This window comes from Pangasianodon hypophthalmus, chromosome 12 (genome assembly GCF_027358585.1).
Source record: "Pangasianodon hypophthalmus isolate fPanHyp1 chromosome 12, fPanHyp1.pri, whole genome shotgun sequence".
Lineage (NCBI taxonomy): Eukaryota > Metazoa > Chordata > Actinopteri > Siluriformes > Pangasiidae > Pangasianodon > Pangasianodon hypophthalmus.
Genome location: NC_069721.1, coordinates 1,371,263 through 1,388,831, shown reverse-complemented (window position 1 = coordinate 1,388,831; position 17,569 = coordinate 1,371,263). Strand labels below are relative to the sequence as shown.

Below are 17,569 nucleotides of genomic sequence, written 5' to 3'. Positions count from 1 at the left end.
GGAACTGAGAGGTGAGACAGATGCGGATGATGCGTATTTTTATTAATATACAGGTAGGCAAACAGTTACAGAACAATCAATGCAAAGACAAAACTCAAGAAATCGGGAACTAGCAAAGTCACAACCAGGATAGCAAACACAGTACAATAAAAGCTTGGTAAAAGCATCAGGGGTGGAATGCACAAACTGAGCATTTCAGTGAATGAGAGTCTTTTACAGTATTTTACAGTATATGCTACCTCTAGGTACAATTATTTGTAACCATGGTGTTAGCTTCCACTGCTATGCAGATGACACCCAGCTAAATGTTTCAGCAAAGACACCAGCTTAATAAAGACGAGGAATGTGTAAAGGACATTAGACACTAGTAATTTCTTCCTACTCAATTCTTACAAGTCAGAAGTATTTCTACTAGGACCACATGCAACTAACGTTCTCATTACATAGTAACTCTGGATGGCCTTTCTGTTTTATCATGTACAGCAGTAAAAGACCTTTTCATGGACTCCAGACTTTCATTTGAAGCTCATGTAGATAATATTATTAGGACAGCTTTCAATATCTCAGAAATATTGATAAGATAAGAAATATAATATTAATACATGGGATGTTGGGATGCTGTCTCTCACATGTTTACTCAGGTTTGTTGATGGTGGAGTGGCTGGGTGCTTTATGTCCCAGGTCGCCCTCATGTCTGTGTTACCTTCTGGCTCTCCCTTTTAGTTGTGCTGTCACAGCTAGTCTATCTGGAGTCCCTGCTGGCATTCTGCATACAATGTACATTGTCTTATACCATTACAGGACAAGAGCATACCTAATAATCTCCTTCTCCTGAGAGTCTCCTTCCCCTGAGAATCATTCACTGCTGCTGAGGATGGCCCCGCATGCATAGTCTAAAGATGAGGATGGGTTTGAGGATGGGTTCCCTTTTGAGTCTGGTTCCTCTCAAGGTTTCTTCCTCATGTTGTCTCAGGAAGTTTTTCCTTGCCACCGTCACCTCTAGCCTACTCATTACGGACAAATGTAAATCTATATCCAGATTCCTGTGAAGCTGCTTTGTGACAATGTCCATTGTTAAAAGCACTATGTAAATAAAATGGAATTTAATTGAATTTTACTCAACAGAGTGCTCTCCAATGACATCAACAAATTCATTCAGCGCACTCACACAGGGGAGAAGCCCTATCACTGCACACAGTGTGGACATAGATTCGGCTATTCAAGTACATTTAAAACTCACAGATACACTAACGCTGAGCCTTCAGCTCTTAATACATGATGTCAAATCAAGAAAGACGATTATTAACCATGTGATTTTACATGAACTGGACATACCAGTGTTGACTTTTTGTTGATGGCAAAATGGTAATGTTACACGAGCCCAGGCAGGCTGAGTCAGGATTGTGTGTGTTCACAGTGCAATTCATATGTGGAAAAATACAAGAACAACTATAGTGTTATTACACCATTGTGCTGTTGAATTCAGGCTTATGATTGGTCAGGAGAAGGTATTGATTAATCTTCTATAACAGCAGCTCTGACATGAGTTAACATTAATCAGTGCATCTAATTTTCTGTAAGGAGAGGTTAATTTAACATTTATGGAAGGAGCATTGTGTAACAGTTGTTAAAACTTTAACTAAAAGCTTTTTATACATAGGAAAGTCTTCAGGCTGGTGGGGGAATGGTTATTTATAGCTGCTATATAATAAGTTGATAACAGGAAGTAACTCGGGGGCTCCCCAATGTGGGGCTGTGAGTGAAACTCACAATCTTCTTTTTTATTTTATTCATTTATTTTTATAAATGAACATTACGAATATCTTAAAAAGGAACATGAAAATATGGCGAAACATTTCTTGAATATGGATTTACGAGCATGATGGTAAATAATGAGGAGAAACCAAAATGTGTGGCAGAATGTGTCGGTACACTGCAAAAAACTGTGTGCACTGAAAATGACGGTTCCCTTCGCAATCTTCTATCAGTGTTGAAGCTGGATTCAGCACTCTTGCCTGCATTAAGTAAGGAAGAACACACTTCACCTGTTGTGGTGTAATTTCAGGGTGCTAACAGTAATGCCAGTTCATGTCTGGCTGCATTTCACCACCACTGTTTGGATTATTTTCCTATAATAGCACACCCCTTCATGGTTTATTCCTTGTGTATCATTCGAAGCTAGATGTGACAGTGGAATTAAGATGTGCTCTTTCAAACAAACCTCCTGACTCTTTCAGAAACTGTATCAATAAAAAAAAGCTCACAAGTCCCACTAGAAGTCACTGCAAGGAATATTCACATATTAACTGTTTAGTGACATGATAAAAGGTTTTATTGTTACAATAGTCCTAATTCATAAATCTGGAATAACAAAATTCTTAATTTCCCAGAGTTTTGGGCAAACGAACACAAATCCCTCTAACTGTTTCATAGATGCTTTGAAACATGAAATGTAACTATAAATGGATTCTTTAATAAATAAAAAACATTATATTTATTGGTAAATTGCTGTAGTATAAGAGGAATTTTAAATAGTAAATAAATGTACATGTAATTAACCTATTTTTTATGTAATATAATAATGTTATTAAAGAATGAAATAATTATACTGCAAGTGTGTGTGTGTGTGTGTGTGTGTTTGTTAAGAAACAGAACAACACACACTGTGCACTGTGTGGTAAATATTAAACAACCACTAAACAAAACCACAAAACAGCATCATACAAATTTATTCAAATTGAAATTGTCATAATGTCATATGTTAATAATTTCTCAATTCCGCAAATTGCAGTATTATTCATAAGGGTCAAACTTGAAAAAGACAGGGTAATGTTCACGGCCCTGGATGTGGGTTAAGTAGAACAGGACCATCTGTTTGCTAATAATTTCAGTGAGTTTTTCGTTTAATTTACCATACCACAACTCAATAAACACAGACTTAACCTCAAAAAAATCATCAGCACTGTCCCCAGTTGTCTCTCTCACTCTCAACACAAGTCTTTCTGCTGTTTCTATTCCTGTCTGTTTCCACTCTTCATAAGTCTGTACCGAATCTGGACATTCAGAAAGAATGTTAGTTATATTATCACAAATTAACTGCCTTTTATTTTTGGGAAATTGTTTCTTGGGTATGTTCAAATTATCGAATTTAACAGAAAACTTTGAGTGAAGATTCAAATTGTAATATTCAATTATTCTCTTCCAAGAATCTTCCAATTCTTTACTGTTTCCAATAAGATCAGCCATGTTTCTGATAAATACATAAAATTTTGTGAAGCTGATATACATTTTAATTCCATAGTCCTGACTTAATCTGATTGACAAATTGATTAAATTGTACATACAGGGTGTTTGATTTTTTCTCCCTATACAAGGATTATTCACCGTGTAAATCCAAATTTCAGAAAAATCATTAATTTCCTTCGTTTGTATCAAGTATTCAATTTCTTCAATAATAAAATCCTCACTATGCTTTTCAGCTGGGTAAAATGGTCCAATTAATTTAGGTTCTGATCCATCTTTCTTGTGAAAAATTGCAACTGCATGTTGGCAATTTGTCTTGTAATTTTGGAGTTTATAAAAACAAATTTCTTTTACATGTGAAATTTTTATATCAATTTCGGAAATTTTCACATCATTTAGTCTTTTAGATATTTCAATTTTTCTTTGAGGTAAAATATCCAGAATAAAATTTAAATTTCTGTCTTTGAAGACTTTATGTATTATAATGATATTTTCAAGGGTAAAGAAATGCCAATATTCATTAGTTTCCCTCCTCTGGTCAGGCGGTGGTGTATTTCTAAAACAAAGAAACAAACAAATCAACAAACAACAACAGCAACAAATTATTCTTTATAATTATGCAGAAAGAACAGAACTACAAAACATGAAATTACAACACAATACATACAGGTTAGTGTTCATTAGCACACTAAATTATTGACTTCAATCCTTGGGGCATTGTATATTAATATCTAATGCAAAACACCAAACACTGCTGTAAGTCCGAAGTAGCTTGACACAGTAGGAAAAGTACAGACATGCACTTGTAAAAATTTTCAAGTTGTGACTTTTTGCATCTAAAATTTTAGTTGGCTTAGTTAGTTCAGTGCACTGCTTGTTTTAATTTGTGATGACAACCCATGCTGTATGAAATACAAACAGAAAGCTGTGTCAATTATATATTTTATATTCACCATATAGTTCTATATAAAGTTCTATATAAAGCTACTTTACAGCTTTAAGGTCCCAGATTCGATCCTGAGCTCGGGTTACTGTCTTTGAGGAGTTCCTGTGCATGTTCTCTCTGTATCTGAGTAAGCTTTCTACCAAAAACATGTTATCCACTGCAAGTGAATCATAGCTAGTTGTATATGGAAAGTAAGTAAGTTTTATTTATAAAGCACATTTAAAACAATAATAGTTGCCCAAATTTGCCCATGGTGAATATCAAACATTTAATTGATGATTTCTATTTCATCCAGTGTTCTAGGCTTGTCACCACAATTTAAAATTATCAGCTCACTGAACTGTAATTAAGCCAAGTAAAAATTTTGGGGAGAAGTAAATTTTGGAGAGAAGTAAAATGAGGGTGTGTGTGTGTGTGTGTGTGTGTGTGTGAGAGAGAGAGAGAGAGAGAGAGAGAGAGAGACTTACGCTGATGTCAGAGCGTCTCCCGGTGGACACAGACAGGATGCAGGTTGTTCAAATTTTTTTACGTTAGGTTTACAGTTAATATTCTTTAAAAAAGGAACTCTTATACTGAATAGCTTTTTGATAATTTCAATCATACTTTTAATTATACTAGGAAAATTTTTTCGAATTTTCTTCTTATTGTTTTCCACTTCCTCCGGGTCAGATGATGCTGTATTTCTAAAATAAATAAATAAATAAAGTAAAAAAGAGATCTTTTTTCATAAACAGAGAAGCAGAACTACATGACCACACAACACAAAACTGTAAGACAGAAACATAAAATCATAAACTAACACAAACAGACACAGACATAAATTAGTGTACACTAGCACACTACATTGGTGTCTTCATATTGTATAGCAATCTTTGTAATAATGCATAACAATGATAGTCATAAACAAAGCTAAATTGTGATCAAATATAAAAAAGTACAGTATTACACTATTTCCAGGTGAAAGATACATATTTATGATACAAAGATAAAATACAAAAGATACCACCCTAACAACAATGAAAGGTACAGGTTTATTTATTTATTTATTTATTTATTTATTTTTAGCATGAGTAATAATTATATAATGTAGACTATTTTTAAAGATTTGTTACAAACAGGGTGTGCCTACACAATTCTTTCACCACAAAAGTTTATGGGTGTATTCAGCAGTGTGTGCTTCTTATGATCTTGGTCTAGGACATGAGTATTAAGTAAATTAATTAGTTTAAATGTGAATGTTTTAATACACAGATATATTAATATCTAACTTAGCAAAACATCAACACACAACTGTACGTCAGAAATAGCTCGACACAGTAAGAAAAGCACTGTTTGTGATTCTGCAGCTTGGAACTTGCAGCTGTGTGTGTGTGTGTGTGTGTGTGTGTGTGAGACGTACAATGATGGCAGAGAGTCTCCTTGTGCACAGGGAGAGGAACAGTTCTCCAAGGAAGTCTGATTCAAACAGAGAAACACAAAAACAATTCTTTCACACATTAAAAAACTCCCCTTCTCTCTCTCTCTCTCTCTCTCTATCTCCATCTTTCAGTTTCAGTACAAAAAATGGCTTCATAACGAAGCAAAAAAAGATGTGAATAAAAAAAGGTTTGAATTTTAAAAGCCACTGAATTCTTAATATTGAAATATGTCAAATTGAAAACCACACATCTATATTTATTTACTTTGAATTAACCTCCCTGAAATTTATTCTTTTCCACAGTGTTCAGAGATTCACATTTTAAAATTCAGGTTTTCAAAAAAGTCAAATGTCCATATTCAAATATATTTTTACAGTGCTCACAAATTCAGGCAGAATAATTCAGTTTTCAAGTACAAACTGAGTACCAAAAGCCACACCTCAACTTCCTGTGGTATGGACTGTATTAATTTCAAATTTGTTACCAAACTTTTGCGAAGGAAACAAAAATATTAACCTATGTGCAGCAGCGTCATATTTACTGAACTGCCAAATTATTTTTTAGGGTATATATATACTTTGTTTTTCAGCTCATAATTGGCTCGTTCCTCCACATTCCTGCTGCAGACTCCCAGTAAAGACCTAACATGAGCGAACATGAGACAGATTTCCTTTATTAAACTGATTTAAATCCATAGGTGCATGCGCTCAAGGGGGGAGACATTTTATGGCAGGAGATTTCAAACAGCATGCTCCAGGCTCGATTGCCTTTACCTAGACCCGAGTAGCCTTGACTTTTCTCGTGTTGAATTTTGTAGCCTGAATTTGACTGACTGAAACTGAGCACTGAAATTAGCATTTCAAGCGTTTTTGAATATTTGAAAACTGAATTACTAAATCTGAATTTGTGAACACTGGAAAAAATATATTGGAATATAGAAACTCGATTTTTTGAAAACATGAATTTTCAAATGCGATTCTCTGAACACTAAAAAAATTGAATGTCAAGGAGGTTAATTCAAAAATAAATAAATACATATGTGTGATTTTCAGCCTAATATACTGTATTTCCATATTATGAATTTCATGGCCTTTAGCTTTCAATATTAAGAATTCGGTGGCTTTTAAAATTTAAATCTTTTTTTAAAATTTATTTAAATCTTTGTCAGTTTTCTTCCATAGTTTCACTGCTTAACACACAGTATGCTATATCATGTATTTTCCATACTGCACTCTCACTTTCATTTAAATTCAAACTACTTTATTGGTATAAATTGTGATTAACAAATTGTTATTGTGATTATCTATATCTGTATTATGTTTCAGTTTCAGTTTCAGTACAAAAATGGATATACCATGAATTTTCTCTGTTGCTCCACTCAATAAACACACACACATATACACACACAAGTGTGAAAGGATTTAAAGAGTGAAACCTCACCATCTGAAACGTTTCTGTTCCCGGAGATGGAGGGCTGGGACACGGACACGACAGAGACGCTGATGTTTCTGGGTCCAGGTCCCTCAGGGAATACAGTTCTACATGACGGCCTATAAAACTTTCCTTCACACCTGCTGGCTTGTATGGATTAGTCATCTGCCTGGGCTCAACGTAGTCCCAGCCCTCTAAAGAATTTAGAGTCTTTAAACTTTCTCTAAAGGCTCCTTTTACTGTAAATGTGGAACTGTTCATTGATTCTGAAGATGTTTCACTGAGATGTTTCAGGAACTGTGATGGTTTTTATAGTCAGATGTGACGCAGATAATGTGGGTGGAGCCTGTGTATGTGTGTGGTATTTGTCAAACAATGACACCTCTCAGGTGGACAGAAAATTTGTAGACAGAGAAATGAAAAAGCATATCTGAGTGAGGAGTTCCACCAGTTCTGACGGAAGGAATGAGAAAAAAATTTGGCAAGGTATTTTGAAGCTTGTGGAAGGCTACAATGAGAGATTGATTCAAGTTAAGCAATACTGTCTGTAAAATTCTGACCCACTGAAAATCTGATATAGTACATAAAAGCTATAAAAGAATAAGAAAAAAAATGTCTCAAAGCAATTATTTTGAAATGATCTGTTATGGAAATAAAGTAGATATCGTAATTGACTTAAAACATTCAATGTGTGGAGTCTTTAGCCTAGACATATGCAACCTTTGGCCTCAAATGTGAGTTACTACACAGAGAACAAAATGATACTAATTCAGCACTGTTTTATGGTCATCCTTACTGTATGACAAAACCACGGATGAATCCATGTTTAATCATTGTTCAACTATTAAAGTCGCAAACATAGCAAATATTTACAAAATCACCATAGGAGTGTGGTTAAGTTGTATGTGTCTTATGTTGTATGTTTTATATCTTTAAATCAGTTTTAAGTCAATTAGGAAATCTATTTTATTTCCATAATTGGTCATTTCAGAACAATTGCTATTACACAGATTTATTTCTTTTATTATTTATTTCTTTTTCTTCTTTTATAGCTTTTATGTACTATATCAGGGGGTCAGAATTTTACATACAGTTTCTTTGTGTTTGGTGGCATTGCTCAACTTGAATCAATCTCTTGTTGTAGCCTTCCACAGCCTCAAAATACTTTGCCGGATTTTTTTTTAAAGATTCTATAGAAAGAGAGCTGGGACAACGTTGAGCCCAGACAGATGATCGCATCTGATGTGGACAGAGTAAGTGTGTGGCTGTCTTGGTCAGTTTAGCAAGTTTAGCAGCAAGAGTAATTGCTTCCCTCAAAGCAAACATAAAACATGTTAAGCTCATCAGGCAGTGTACAGAGCCCTTTGGATTCTACACTTTCCATTTCACAGTTCACTCGCAGGCCATTCTACATGTTCTTTAGACTGACAAACATATAGTGACAACTTCTGCATCAGCCAGTAATATTATTATAATAATACATAATATATTGGCTATCAGTGCTGAAGTGCCAGAGTTGTAGTGAAAACAAAAATAATAATTTTGGCCATACTTACCTATCATCAGGTTTTCAGAATCAGAGTTACCCAGCTATAATTATCTATGACCATTACTACCATGTGTCAATTGCATTTAAAAAACTGTATTTTTTCTGTTATACAGTAGTATAATTATATAATAATGTACACTGTGTGTACAATTATTAGGCAAGTGAGTATTTTGACCATATCATCATTTTATAAATAATTTCCAACTCCAAGCTGTATAAACTTGAATGCTTATTGGAATTAATGCATATCAGGTGATAGTATTTGTTTGTAGGGTGTAGGGTGTGGCCTAAGGAGATCAACACCCTATATCAAGGTGTGCATAATTATTAGGCAGATTCTTCTCCTCAGGAAAAATGGGCCAAAAAAGAGATTTAACTGACTCTGAAAAGTCAAACATTGTAAAAAGTCTTTCACAGGGATGCAGCACTCTTGAAATATCTAAGATATTGGGGCATGATCACAGAACCATTAAACGTTTTGTAGCAAATAGTCAACAGGGTCGCAAGAAATGTGTTGAGAAGAAAAGACGCAAGTTAACCACCAAAGATTTGAAAAGAATCAAACATGAAGCTACCAGGAACCCATTATCCTCCAGTGCTGCCATATTCCACAACTGCAACCTACCTGGAGTGTCAAGAAGTATGAGGTGTTCAGTTCTCAGAGACATGGCCAAGGTAAGAAAAGCTGAAACCTGACCACCTCTGAACAAGACACATAAGTTGAAACGTCAAGAATGGGCCAAGAAATATCTGAAGACAGATTTTTCGAAAGTTTTGTGGACTGATGAGATGAGAGTGACTTTTGACGGACCAGATGGATGGGCCCGTGGTTGGATCAGTAACGGACACAGAGCTCCGCTTCGACTCAGACGCCAGCAAGGTGGAGGTGGGGTACTGGTATGGGCAGTTATTATTAAAGATGAACTAGTTGGACCTTTTCGGGTTGAAAATGGACTCAAAATCAACTCTCAGACCTACTGCCAATTTTTAGAAAACACTTTCTTCAAGCAGTGGTACAGGAAAAAGTCTGCATCTTTCAAGAAGACTTTGATTTTTATGCAAGACAACGCTCCATCACATGCATCAAAGTACTCCACTGCGTGGCTGGCCAGTAAAGGCCTTAAAGATGAAAAACTAATGACATGGCCCCCTTCTTCACCTGACTTAAACCCTATTGAGAACTTTTGGGCCCTTCTTAAGCAGGAAATTTATAGTGAAGGTAAACAGTACACCTCTCTGAACAGTGTCTGGGAGGCTGTGGTTGCGGCTGGACAAAAAGTTGATTCTGAGCAGATCAAGAAACTGACTGACTCTCTGAATGGAAGGCTTGTGACTGTTATTGAAAAGAAGGGTGGCTATATTGGTCACTGAGGTTTTCTTTTTGAAATTTCAGAAATGTTTATTTGTAAATTTTGAGTTTGTTTATTATTCTCACTTTGACAGGTGAAAATAAACAAGTGAGATGGGTAAATCTTTGTTTGTCATTTAGTTGCATAATAATTCTGCACACTAATAGTTGCCTAATACTGGTGTACATGTAGATATTCTCTTAAGAAAGCCAAAACTTCACTTTTACTACTTACATGTTCAGGTTTGAGGGTTCGTTAACATTTTGGATTGACCAAGAGCACTGTAGTAGTACAATAACAAAATTTATCCTCAAAAATACAACTTGCCTAATAATTGTGCACACAGTGTAGTTTTGAAAGTGTGTTTAATATAGGCAGCTTAAATCCTGAGCTAGCTACTAATTTCTAGGGTCTTCACCATTATCACTCCAGATCCTTAGCAGAAGTTATATCTTAGTTTGCCGTGACTGTTATCTCTGACCTCGCCTCATGGAGTAACCACTGATTTCCCTCTTTTTCAACTTGTCCCAGTGCACCATGCTCAGTACCGCCTCTCCCTATACACGGATGATGCGGTTTGCGTAAGGCACCAACTGGGCACCATCTCAGTTGCTCAAAAAAATGGTAGTTCTAATTTTAATATGAATCACATATTCTGACAATTGAAATATGTAAATATAATATAGAAAAATCTATGTTTACATTTACACTGAGCTCGCACCAGTGCAGCTATCTTGCGGTGCATGGAAGTCAGACTGGTCAGATCAACAGCAGTGACTATATTTAGTGGAAGAAAGGTGTAATTGATGATTTCCTTACTTTAATATCTGGGGAATTGATTCCAACAAAACTAGAAGGAAACAAAATGACTTTTATTATAAACAACTACAGAAGAAAGGAAGTTTCAGGAAAAGGTGTGGGTGAGTGGGTGACTAAGACAAAAGATGCACCCAAAAAAAGAAAGTAAAAAAATTGTCGATGTAAGTACTGTAAAGACAGTAGATGTAGTTCATGACTTTTCACCCCAGTGTCTTTGATTCTTTCAAGATTGTGAATTGTGCTCGTAGTGATACTGAACAGAATCAGGTGGCATTTCAGTGTAAAGGAAGTATTCTCTACTGCTGCTGTCCACCTCTCAGGAGATAAGCTGTTGGTATGGTATGAAGAGGTGTACGTCAAAGATCTTGGAATTTTAACTACAGGTAGCAAACAAAGCCAAAACCAGTATAGTATAACTAGTTGTTTCAGCCAGGAAAGCCACCATCAATCAGGAAGGCAATAGAGACACGGTGCGTCCTGCAAGTGCTCAGCCAGTTGATCCTGCTTTTTGGCCGTCTCGCCTCTCATATTTGGATCTTCTGGTAATTGTGCAGAGAGGACCATATAAAGTAGAATCTGATTTTCTTTTCCAAAAGACAAAGATGGATGAGGTTTTAATCGCATGCAATGCTATTGAGTATTCTCAAATGGACAAACCACAAACCATTGTTTCCAATATCCTTCAGAGTAAGTACAACTCCATTATATTCACTGCACTGCAGACATAAGTCATAAAGGACAAATGTCAGTCATAATAAGTACTGTGTCTTTGGACCCACACCCAGAGATTAAAGAACACTTTTTAGGGTATTTAGGGTCATGGAAACCACTGGCTTGAATCTGTCAAATGTGACTCTGAACAAACTTCAGAAACTTCAGATTCCTTTTGAAAACTGCAGAGGACAGGCCTACGATAATGGTGCAAATATAAAAGGGAAGACCCAAGGAGTGCAAGCCAGACTACTCAAGCAAAACCCAAGAGCTTTGTTTGTACCTTGTCGACTACATGCAATGAATCTTGTCATTGCAGATGCAGCAAAGGCATCTAAGGATGCTGTTGGCTACTTTGATTATACACAGAAGCTCTTCACATTCTTTTCAGGAGCTACACAATGATGGAACATCTTATACAAGCATGTAAACCTGACATTGAAGTCCTGGAGTGATGTAAGATGGGAAAGCAGACTGCAAAGCATTACAGCTGTCAGACACCAAGTGAACAAAATCAGAGATGCTCTCAATGAGTCTATGCAAACTGAAAGATCCAGTTGCCAAAGTAGAGGCTCAGGCCCTGGCAGAAAAAGTGGGTTCCTTCAGGTTTTTAATATGCTCTGTTGTATGGTTTGACATTCTTACAACTATTAATCAGGTGAACAAGATGCTTCAATGAAGTTTTGCTGATGCTCAGCCAACTGCCAAGGAACTCTGTGAGACCCTAAACATAGAGCCTGAGCTTAAAGAGAAAAAGTTTAGGAGCACTAAAAAGCATTTTGCCTATGAGGCTGCAGAGGAGCCTGTCAGTGATGCCCTCAAAAACCTTGAGGTAATATTTTTCAACAAAGTTGTGGACTCCGCTTTGACATCACTGCAAGAGAAATTTCATATATTCAGTCAGGTCAAAGACAGATTTGGAGTGCTGCTTGATTTCAGCCAAGTTCAGCTGATGCTGAAGGAGACATAATTTTCTCCTAATGTTCTCCTAATCTCCTAAAGACATAATTTACAGAAAGTGCACTGAGCTGGAGAAGACATTAACTACAAATGGAGATGCTGATATTGATGGTCAGGAGCTAGCACAAGAGATCATAAACCTCCCACAATTGCCACCACACAACGGCTCTGGAGATGCTTTCTTTTCTTCATGACAACCACCTACAATAGCTATACCAAAATCTCTGGATTTCTCTGCCCATAGCAATGGCACTCCCTGTGACAGTTGCCTCTGCTGAGTGAAGTTTTTCTAAAAGGAAGCTCATTAAATGAATTAGGGATAAATTCACAGTGATAAATTCAAATATTTACAATATATTTTGTGAATCAATTTATTGCTGTAAAGCTGCTTTGTGACAATGTCCATTGTTAAAAGCGCTATACAAATAAAATTGAATTGAATTAAAACATACTTGCACTCATCTATGACACAAGAGCGCTTGAGTGGTCTTGAGTGGTTATTGGCAATAATCAGCATCAACTCTGAATTGGCAAAGCAATTATCTAATTATCTTGTTTTTTAATCTTTCATAATACTTGGAAGGGATGGGGGCATCACAATACAATTCTGCTTGGGGTACCCATTTGACCAGCAGGGGCCCTGACTCTGCTGATTAAAACTCTTCCCACACTGTGAGCAGTGATATGGTTGCTCTCCTGAATTCTCCTCGGACACAGCAGTACACGTGGTCCCACTCTATAGATAACACACTCTCCCTGGCAAGATTAGATCAGTTTTATGGTTTTAAACATCAACTGAAGATACTAATTTTAGAGACTAATCTTTTATTTATTTTTTGAATGATTTTAAATCAGAGAAAGTGGCTTTTAGTTTTATACAACTGTGGTGGGATTTGGCTACAATACTGTTACGTTCTGGGGTAAGTCCGCGTGTTTTTGTGTTTTGTTCTCTCCCCTTTTTTCTCACCCTCCCTCTCTTTCTCTCTCTCTGCAGTAATTGCCTCATTGGATACCGTTCCTGTCTGTCTCGATTATCCCCGCTGATGTCATCGGGCGTGACAACCAATCCACCTCTGACCCCGCCTATTTAACACCCGCAGCCATTCGTTCATGCAGAAGTTGTTGTTCTGGTTGTTAAAACTAAAACCCTGTCGTACCTCCGTGTTTTCTGTTGTAGTTACGCTGCCTTACTGTGTTTGTTCCTGTATGTCAATTGTTCCATGTTTTCCCCGCGTTGTTCTAGTCACTTGTTTGTATAGTTAAACTTAGTGTTCGTTAGCCCGGTTTGTGACTTTGTTAGTGTTGGGGAAAAGTGGACAGGTAAGTACGTCACGTGACATACATTGTACAGCACGTAGGAATTCCGTTTTTTTTTTGTATTAGACACATTAGGTTAGGAGTGAGCACCACCCTCTGTACTTTTTGCTTGAATAGATAGAGAAAGCTAGTTAGATCATCCTGGACGCTGAAGACTTATTTTTCTATCTTTTGTTATAGTTAGGTTAGAGGGTTTAAAAATAGCTAGACTTGTTTTATTTTGTTCATTTCTTTGCTTTGGTGCCGCTCGCGTCCCTTTTCCCCTTTTGTGTCTTGTTACGTGTTATTGTACATAATTTGTAAATATTACCTCTATCTCTTGGCACCACACACTTTTTCACTTGTATATAGATAAATAAATCACATGGATTGAGTTGCACTACTGGTTGTTGGTCCCTGACACACACACACACACACACACACAACTGATATTTTTAATAATTAAATAAGTGTTATTCCCCACATACCCCTAGACTAATTGGGGTTGTAACAAATACAAATTAAAATATTTTGTCAACAGTGCACTCTTAATGTCACAAGACATATGGAGATTGGAACAGTGGAACTCCAGTCTTTGGAGACTACAGGAGATCGAGGGCATATTGAAGCCCTCAAAAGTAAAAAAGCCGTAATGAATGACCTGTTGGGCGTTACAGCACAGGGGACGCTGGTCCGCTCACGCTTTAAAAGCGTGACTGAGATGGATGTTCCTTTTAAGTTCTTCTTTGGTCTAGAGCAAAAAAATTGACAGAAAAGATTCATACATGCCGTGCAAACAGAATCAAAGGATCTCTTATCAGAGCCCACTGAAATTCGCAAGCAGACAGCTTCTACTTGAAGCTGTACAGCAGTGAGTGGTCAAGGGGCACAGATGCTGGAGGAGAGCTTTATTAACAACCTGCCGAAATTCTCAGAGCAAACTGCCAGAGAAATAGACAGAGAGCTGACACTGGGAGAGCTCAAGTAGTATATAGTAGGGGGAATGGGGTTGGACAGAACTTTGTTTTTAATGGGCACAAGAACACTGGACATTGCTGGATTACCAGATTTTTATCGTAGGCTTTTTAAAATTTGGTCTTTTTTTAAAAAACAAAATAAGGGGTGCAGAACACTGCACTGGCTGCTGGAAGAGTGATTGGTTTACGGTGGGCGTTTGGGCATCTTTAGTGTGGCCACTCCTGTCCAGGGTTCTGGTCTCCTCAGGGATTGTGACACTTTGGCAGCTGGTGAACATTACAGGGACAGACCTGTCACGGGTGGAGGACTTGGCATCGCGTATGGGACTGTGGTCCCTGCGTGTGGTCAGTAAGCTCCTACATTGCTGGAGGTCCACCATCAGAGGAGCATGTTCAGCTGATGGATTATAAAACTAGCGAGACAGGTCCTGCAGAGGAAGAACCCTTTCCCCAGCTGAGCATCACTCCATGCCTAGACAGGTGTGGCAGTCCTCTCCTGTACTGCAGGGGTGAGGGGGAAACAGTGTCAGGTAAACTGCTGTACAGGGTTTGTGTGAAAGTTTTAAACAAGAAAAAACTGAATGGGAGGGTGGACACCCCATGGAAGAACTTTTGTACCAGCATTAAACTGATAGAATCATCACAACTACATACTCAAACTCTTCACTGTTCAGTTTAGCCTAATTAATTTAAATGCCTTTTTAAAAAATATTTATTTATTTCTTGAGTCACCCTGATCTTATTGTGTAAAATGTGACGTGTAAAATAAAGGATTGTAAATGTCAAAAAGTCTCTCTCTTGCCCAACCACCTTACAGAAGTATGTCACAAACTTACATTTGGCCAGGTTAATTAGATTGGTCTTTGCCAAACATGTAAGAAGTTTTTTAATTTGGTTCTTTGACAACATTGTGTGACTCAGTGGAACAACAGATGTAAAAAAAACAAACAAGAAAAGACGATTGTGGCAAGGTGGTTAAATCCCCCTTGTGCCGACGTCATAACAATTTGAACCTATTAGTGAACATAGGTGGGTTTATAAAGGGTTGAGGTGTGCCACCTGAAGGCGCGTCACTGTTAGCTGCCCCTCCCCTTGCTCTCGATACCGGCGTTCGACACGGTGGTGCAGGTAATGTGGCCTATATCTCCTAGCGCGTTTTGTTTGGACATGCGTGTGTTTTAATGGTAAGTTGAGCATCAAGTAATTGCCTTTTTTAACTGTTAGTTACTCTAATTTGATCGGTTTTGTACCATTTATAGTGATACCTGAAGTCAACGGGTTAATCACTGTGACTCGTGTTTGGTCGGACTGCCTACTCTCAGGTATGTGGATGATTTCGGGAAATGCAATTTGAATCTTTGACCATATCTGGGGGTTTAACTATGTTTTACATTCTTTTATTGCAGTACTACCGTCTCTCTATCGCCGTATGCCTGGGTCAGCTGTATGTTGGTATGGCAGTTGGCTGTATGTTCTGGCTTGTTGTTAGCATTTATGCTTTGCCGTTAGCGCGGCCGGTATTTTGATTCATCATTAGTTTGAGACTGCCGGTTTTTATCTTCAGTAAGTATAATTGAAACATCTGAGGGCCTCGGTGTTTTATGCCCTGGAATGACTTATTTAATTATATGTTCTTTTTTTTTTGTAGTAATTTGGAGTGTTCCTGCTGGGCTTGTAAACTGACCATCTGTACCCAGAAATACGCTGCTGTCTTGTTCCCATTTAATTTACTTATATTTTGCATTATATTAGTAATTGCTAATTGCATGTTAGCTTTCCTTAAGCTCTTCACTGGATGGTTCAGTCGGGTGCTTCCAGCAGTGGACTACAAGGACTTTTGCAGCTCCTGTATACCTCCTGTTGAAGGCCTGGTGGTCCTATTCTATTTTGTTTTCTTTTTTTTGTATACTCTTTTTGATATTTCTTCTGTTCTTTTGGAATTAGTGGTTGTGTGTGCGTGTTCGGTTGAAGCTGACTGAGTCTATCTAATTGCAGGTGCTGTGTCCAACAAAGGCAGGGAGGCAGATTCTTCACGTGTGTGTGTGGTGCTGGTGTTCACTGTGTGCTGTGTAAAGCCGATCTTCCACCATAACTTCACTGGGTATTGAGTGAGTGTGAATGTGTGCACTGATAGCATGTGGTAACTAGATATTGTGCTGAATTAAGTTTATACTAGTTGGCCACAGCCCTGTAACCTTAGGTGGAACATGTACTGTGAAGAACTGCAGGTACTACTATTTTAAGTTGCATTTTGACTTGTCTCTTTTTAAAAGGTGATTATTGAATAATAAAGCAAAGCATCTTTTGTACCTACGTCTCTTGCTCTATTTCTTAGTAGAACCGAACCTGTGTTCCTTTGAGTAATATTCACTGGCACATAGTATTTCCCTGGGTGAAAGTCCTGGGGTGGCGTAGTCGTCTTGTTTAGTGTAATAATTTCTGTTGTCCTGTACCGCTCCGCTACACATTGAAACATCAACTTTTCAGTACACAGTGATGGTTACTTTCACAAGCTTATATCAAGTGAAGCTGGGTTTATTGCTCTCGTCTGCATTAAGGGCCACATCACACCACCATTGTGTGAAGTATTTATAACAGCACACCCCAGCTGGATTTGAAGCTGGAAGTGACCGCAGAATTGAGAAGTGCCCTTTCAAACAAACATCCTGACTCTTTGAAAAGCTGTGTCAAGAACTGAAGCCCACACTTCCTACTACAAATCAGTGCAAGCAATATTCTATTCTATTCTAATCTATTACACATTACTGACATATGATAAAAAAAAATGTTACAGTAGTCCTAAATCATAAATCTGAAATAACAAACTGTTGGGTGGTTAAGGTTTGGGATCGCAGAATATTTATGATGTA

The 17,569-nt window shown here is 37.4% G+C and overlaps 1 protein-coding gene and 1 long non-coding RNA gene across 3 annotated transcripts; one reads left to right on the top strand and one right to left on the bottom strand.

The window, feature by feature from the left end:
* Window positions 1-2,759: 2,759 nt before the first annotated feature.
* LOC117598580 (uncharacterized) lies at window positions 2,760-7,303 on the bottom strand. The gene is made up of 4 exons (XM_034309396.2): window positions 7,048-7,303; window positions 5,589-5,644; window positions 4,657-4,872; window positions 2,760-3,799 (listed from the first exon to the last, which is right to left on the bottom strand). The coding sequence occupies exons 1-4, from the start codon at window positions 7,297-7,299 to the stop codon at window positions 2,794-2,796; spliced, it is 1,530 nt and encodes a 509-aa protein (XP_034165287.1). The 5' UTR covers window positions 7,300-7,303; the 3' UTR covers window positions 2,760-2,793.
* An 8,449-nt stretch (window positions 7,304-15,752) lies between these two features.
* LOC117598583 (uncharacterized) lies at window positions 15,753-16,244 on the top strand. 2 transcript variants are annotated; one of them, XR_008302927.1, is made up of 3 exons: window positions 15,753-15,827; window positions 15,959-16,021; window positions 16,106-16,244. It is a non-coding gene; the product is annotated as an uncharacterized LOC117598583 (long non-coding RNA). The 2 variants fall into 2 exon arrangements; XR_004579218.2 differs by having other exon boundaries at window positions 15,786-15,883.
* Window positions 16,245-17,569: the final 1,325 nt, after the last annotated feature.

Bases quoted from the DNA above. Each gene is read 5' to 3' on its own strand.
- LOC117598580 (XM_034309396.2), bottom strand. From the start codon at position 7,299: ATGAACAGTTCCACATTTACAGTAAAAGGAGCCTTTAGAGAAAGTTTA. The intron at 5,645-7,047 runs GTGAGGTTTCAC...TGTTTGAATCAG, and splicing joins GAACAGAAACGTTTCAGATG to ACTTCCTTGGAGAACTGTTC. The intron at 3,800-4,656 runs GTAAGTCTCTCT...TCTTTGTTTTAG, and splicing joins GGAGACGCTCTGACATCAGC to AAATACACCACCGCCTGACC.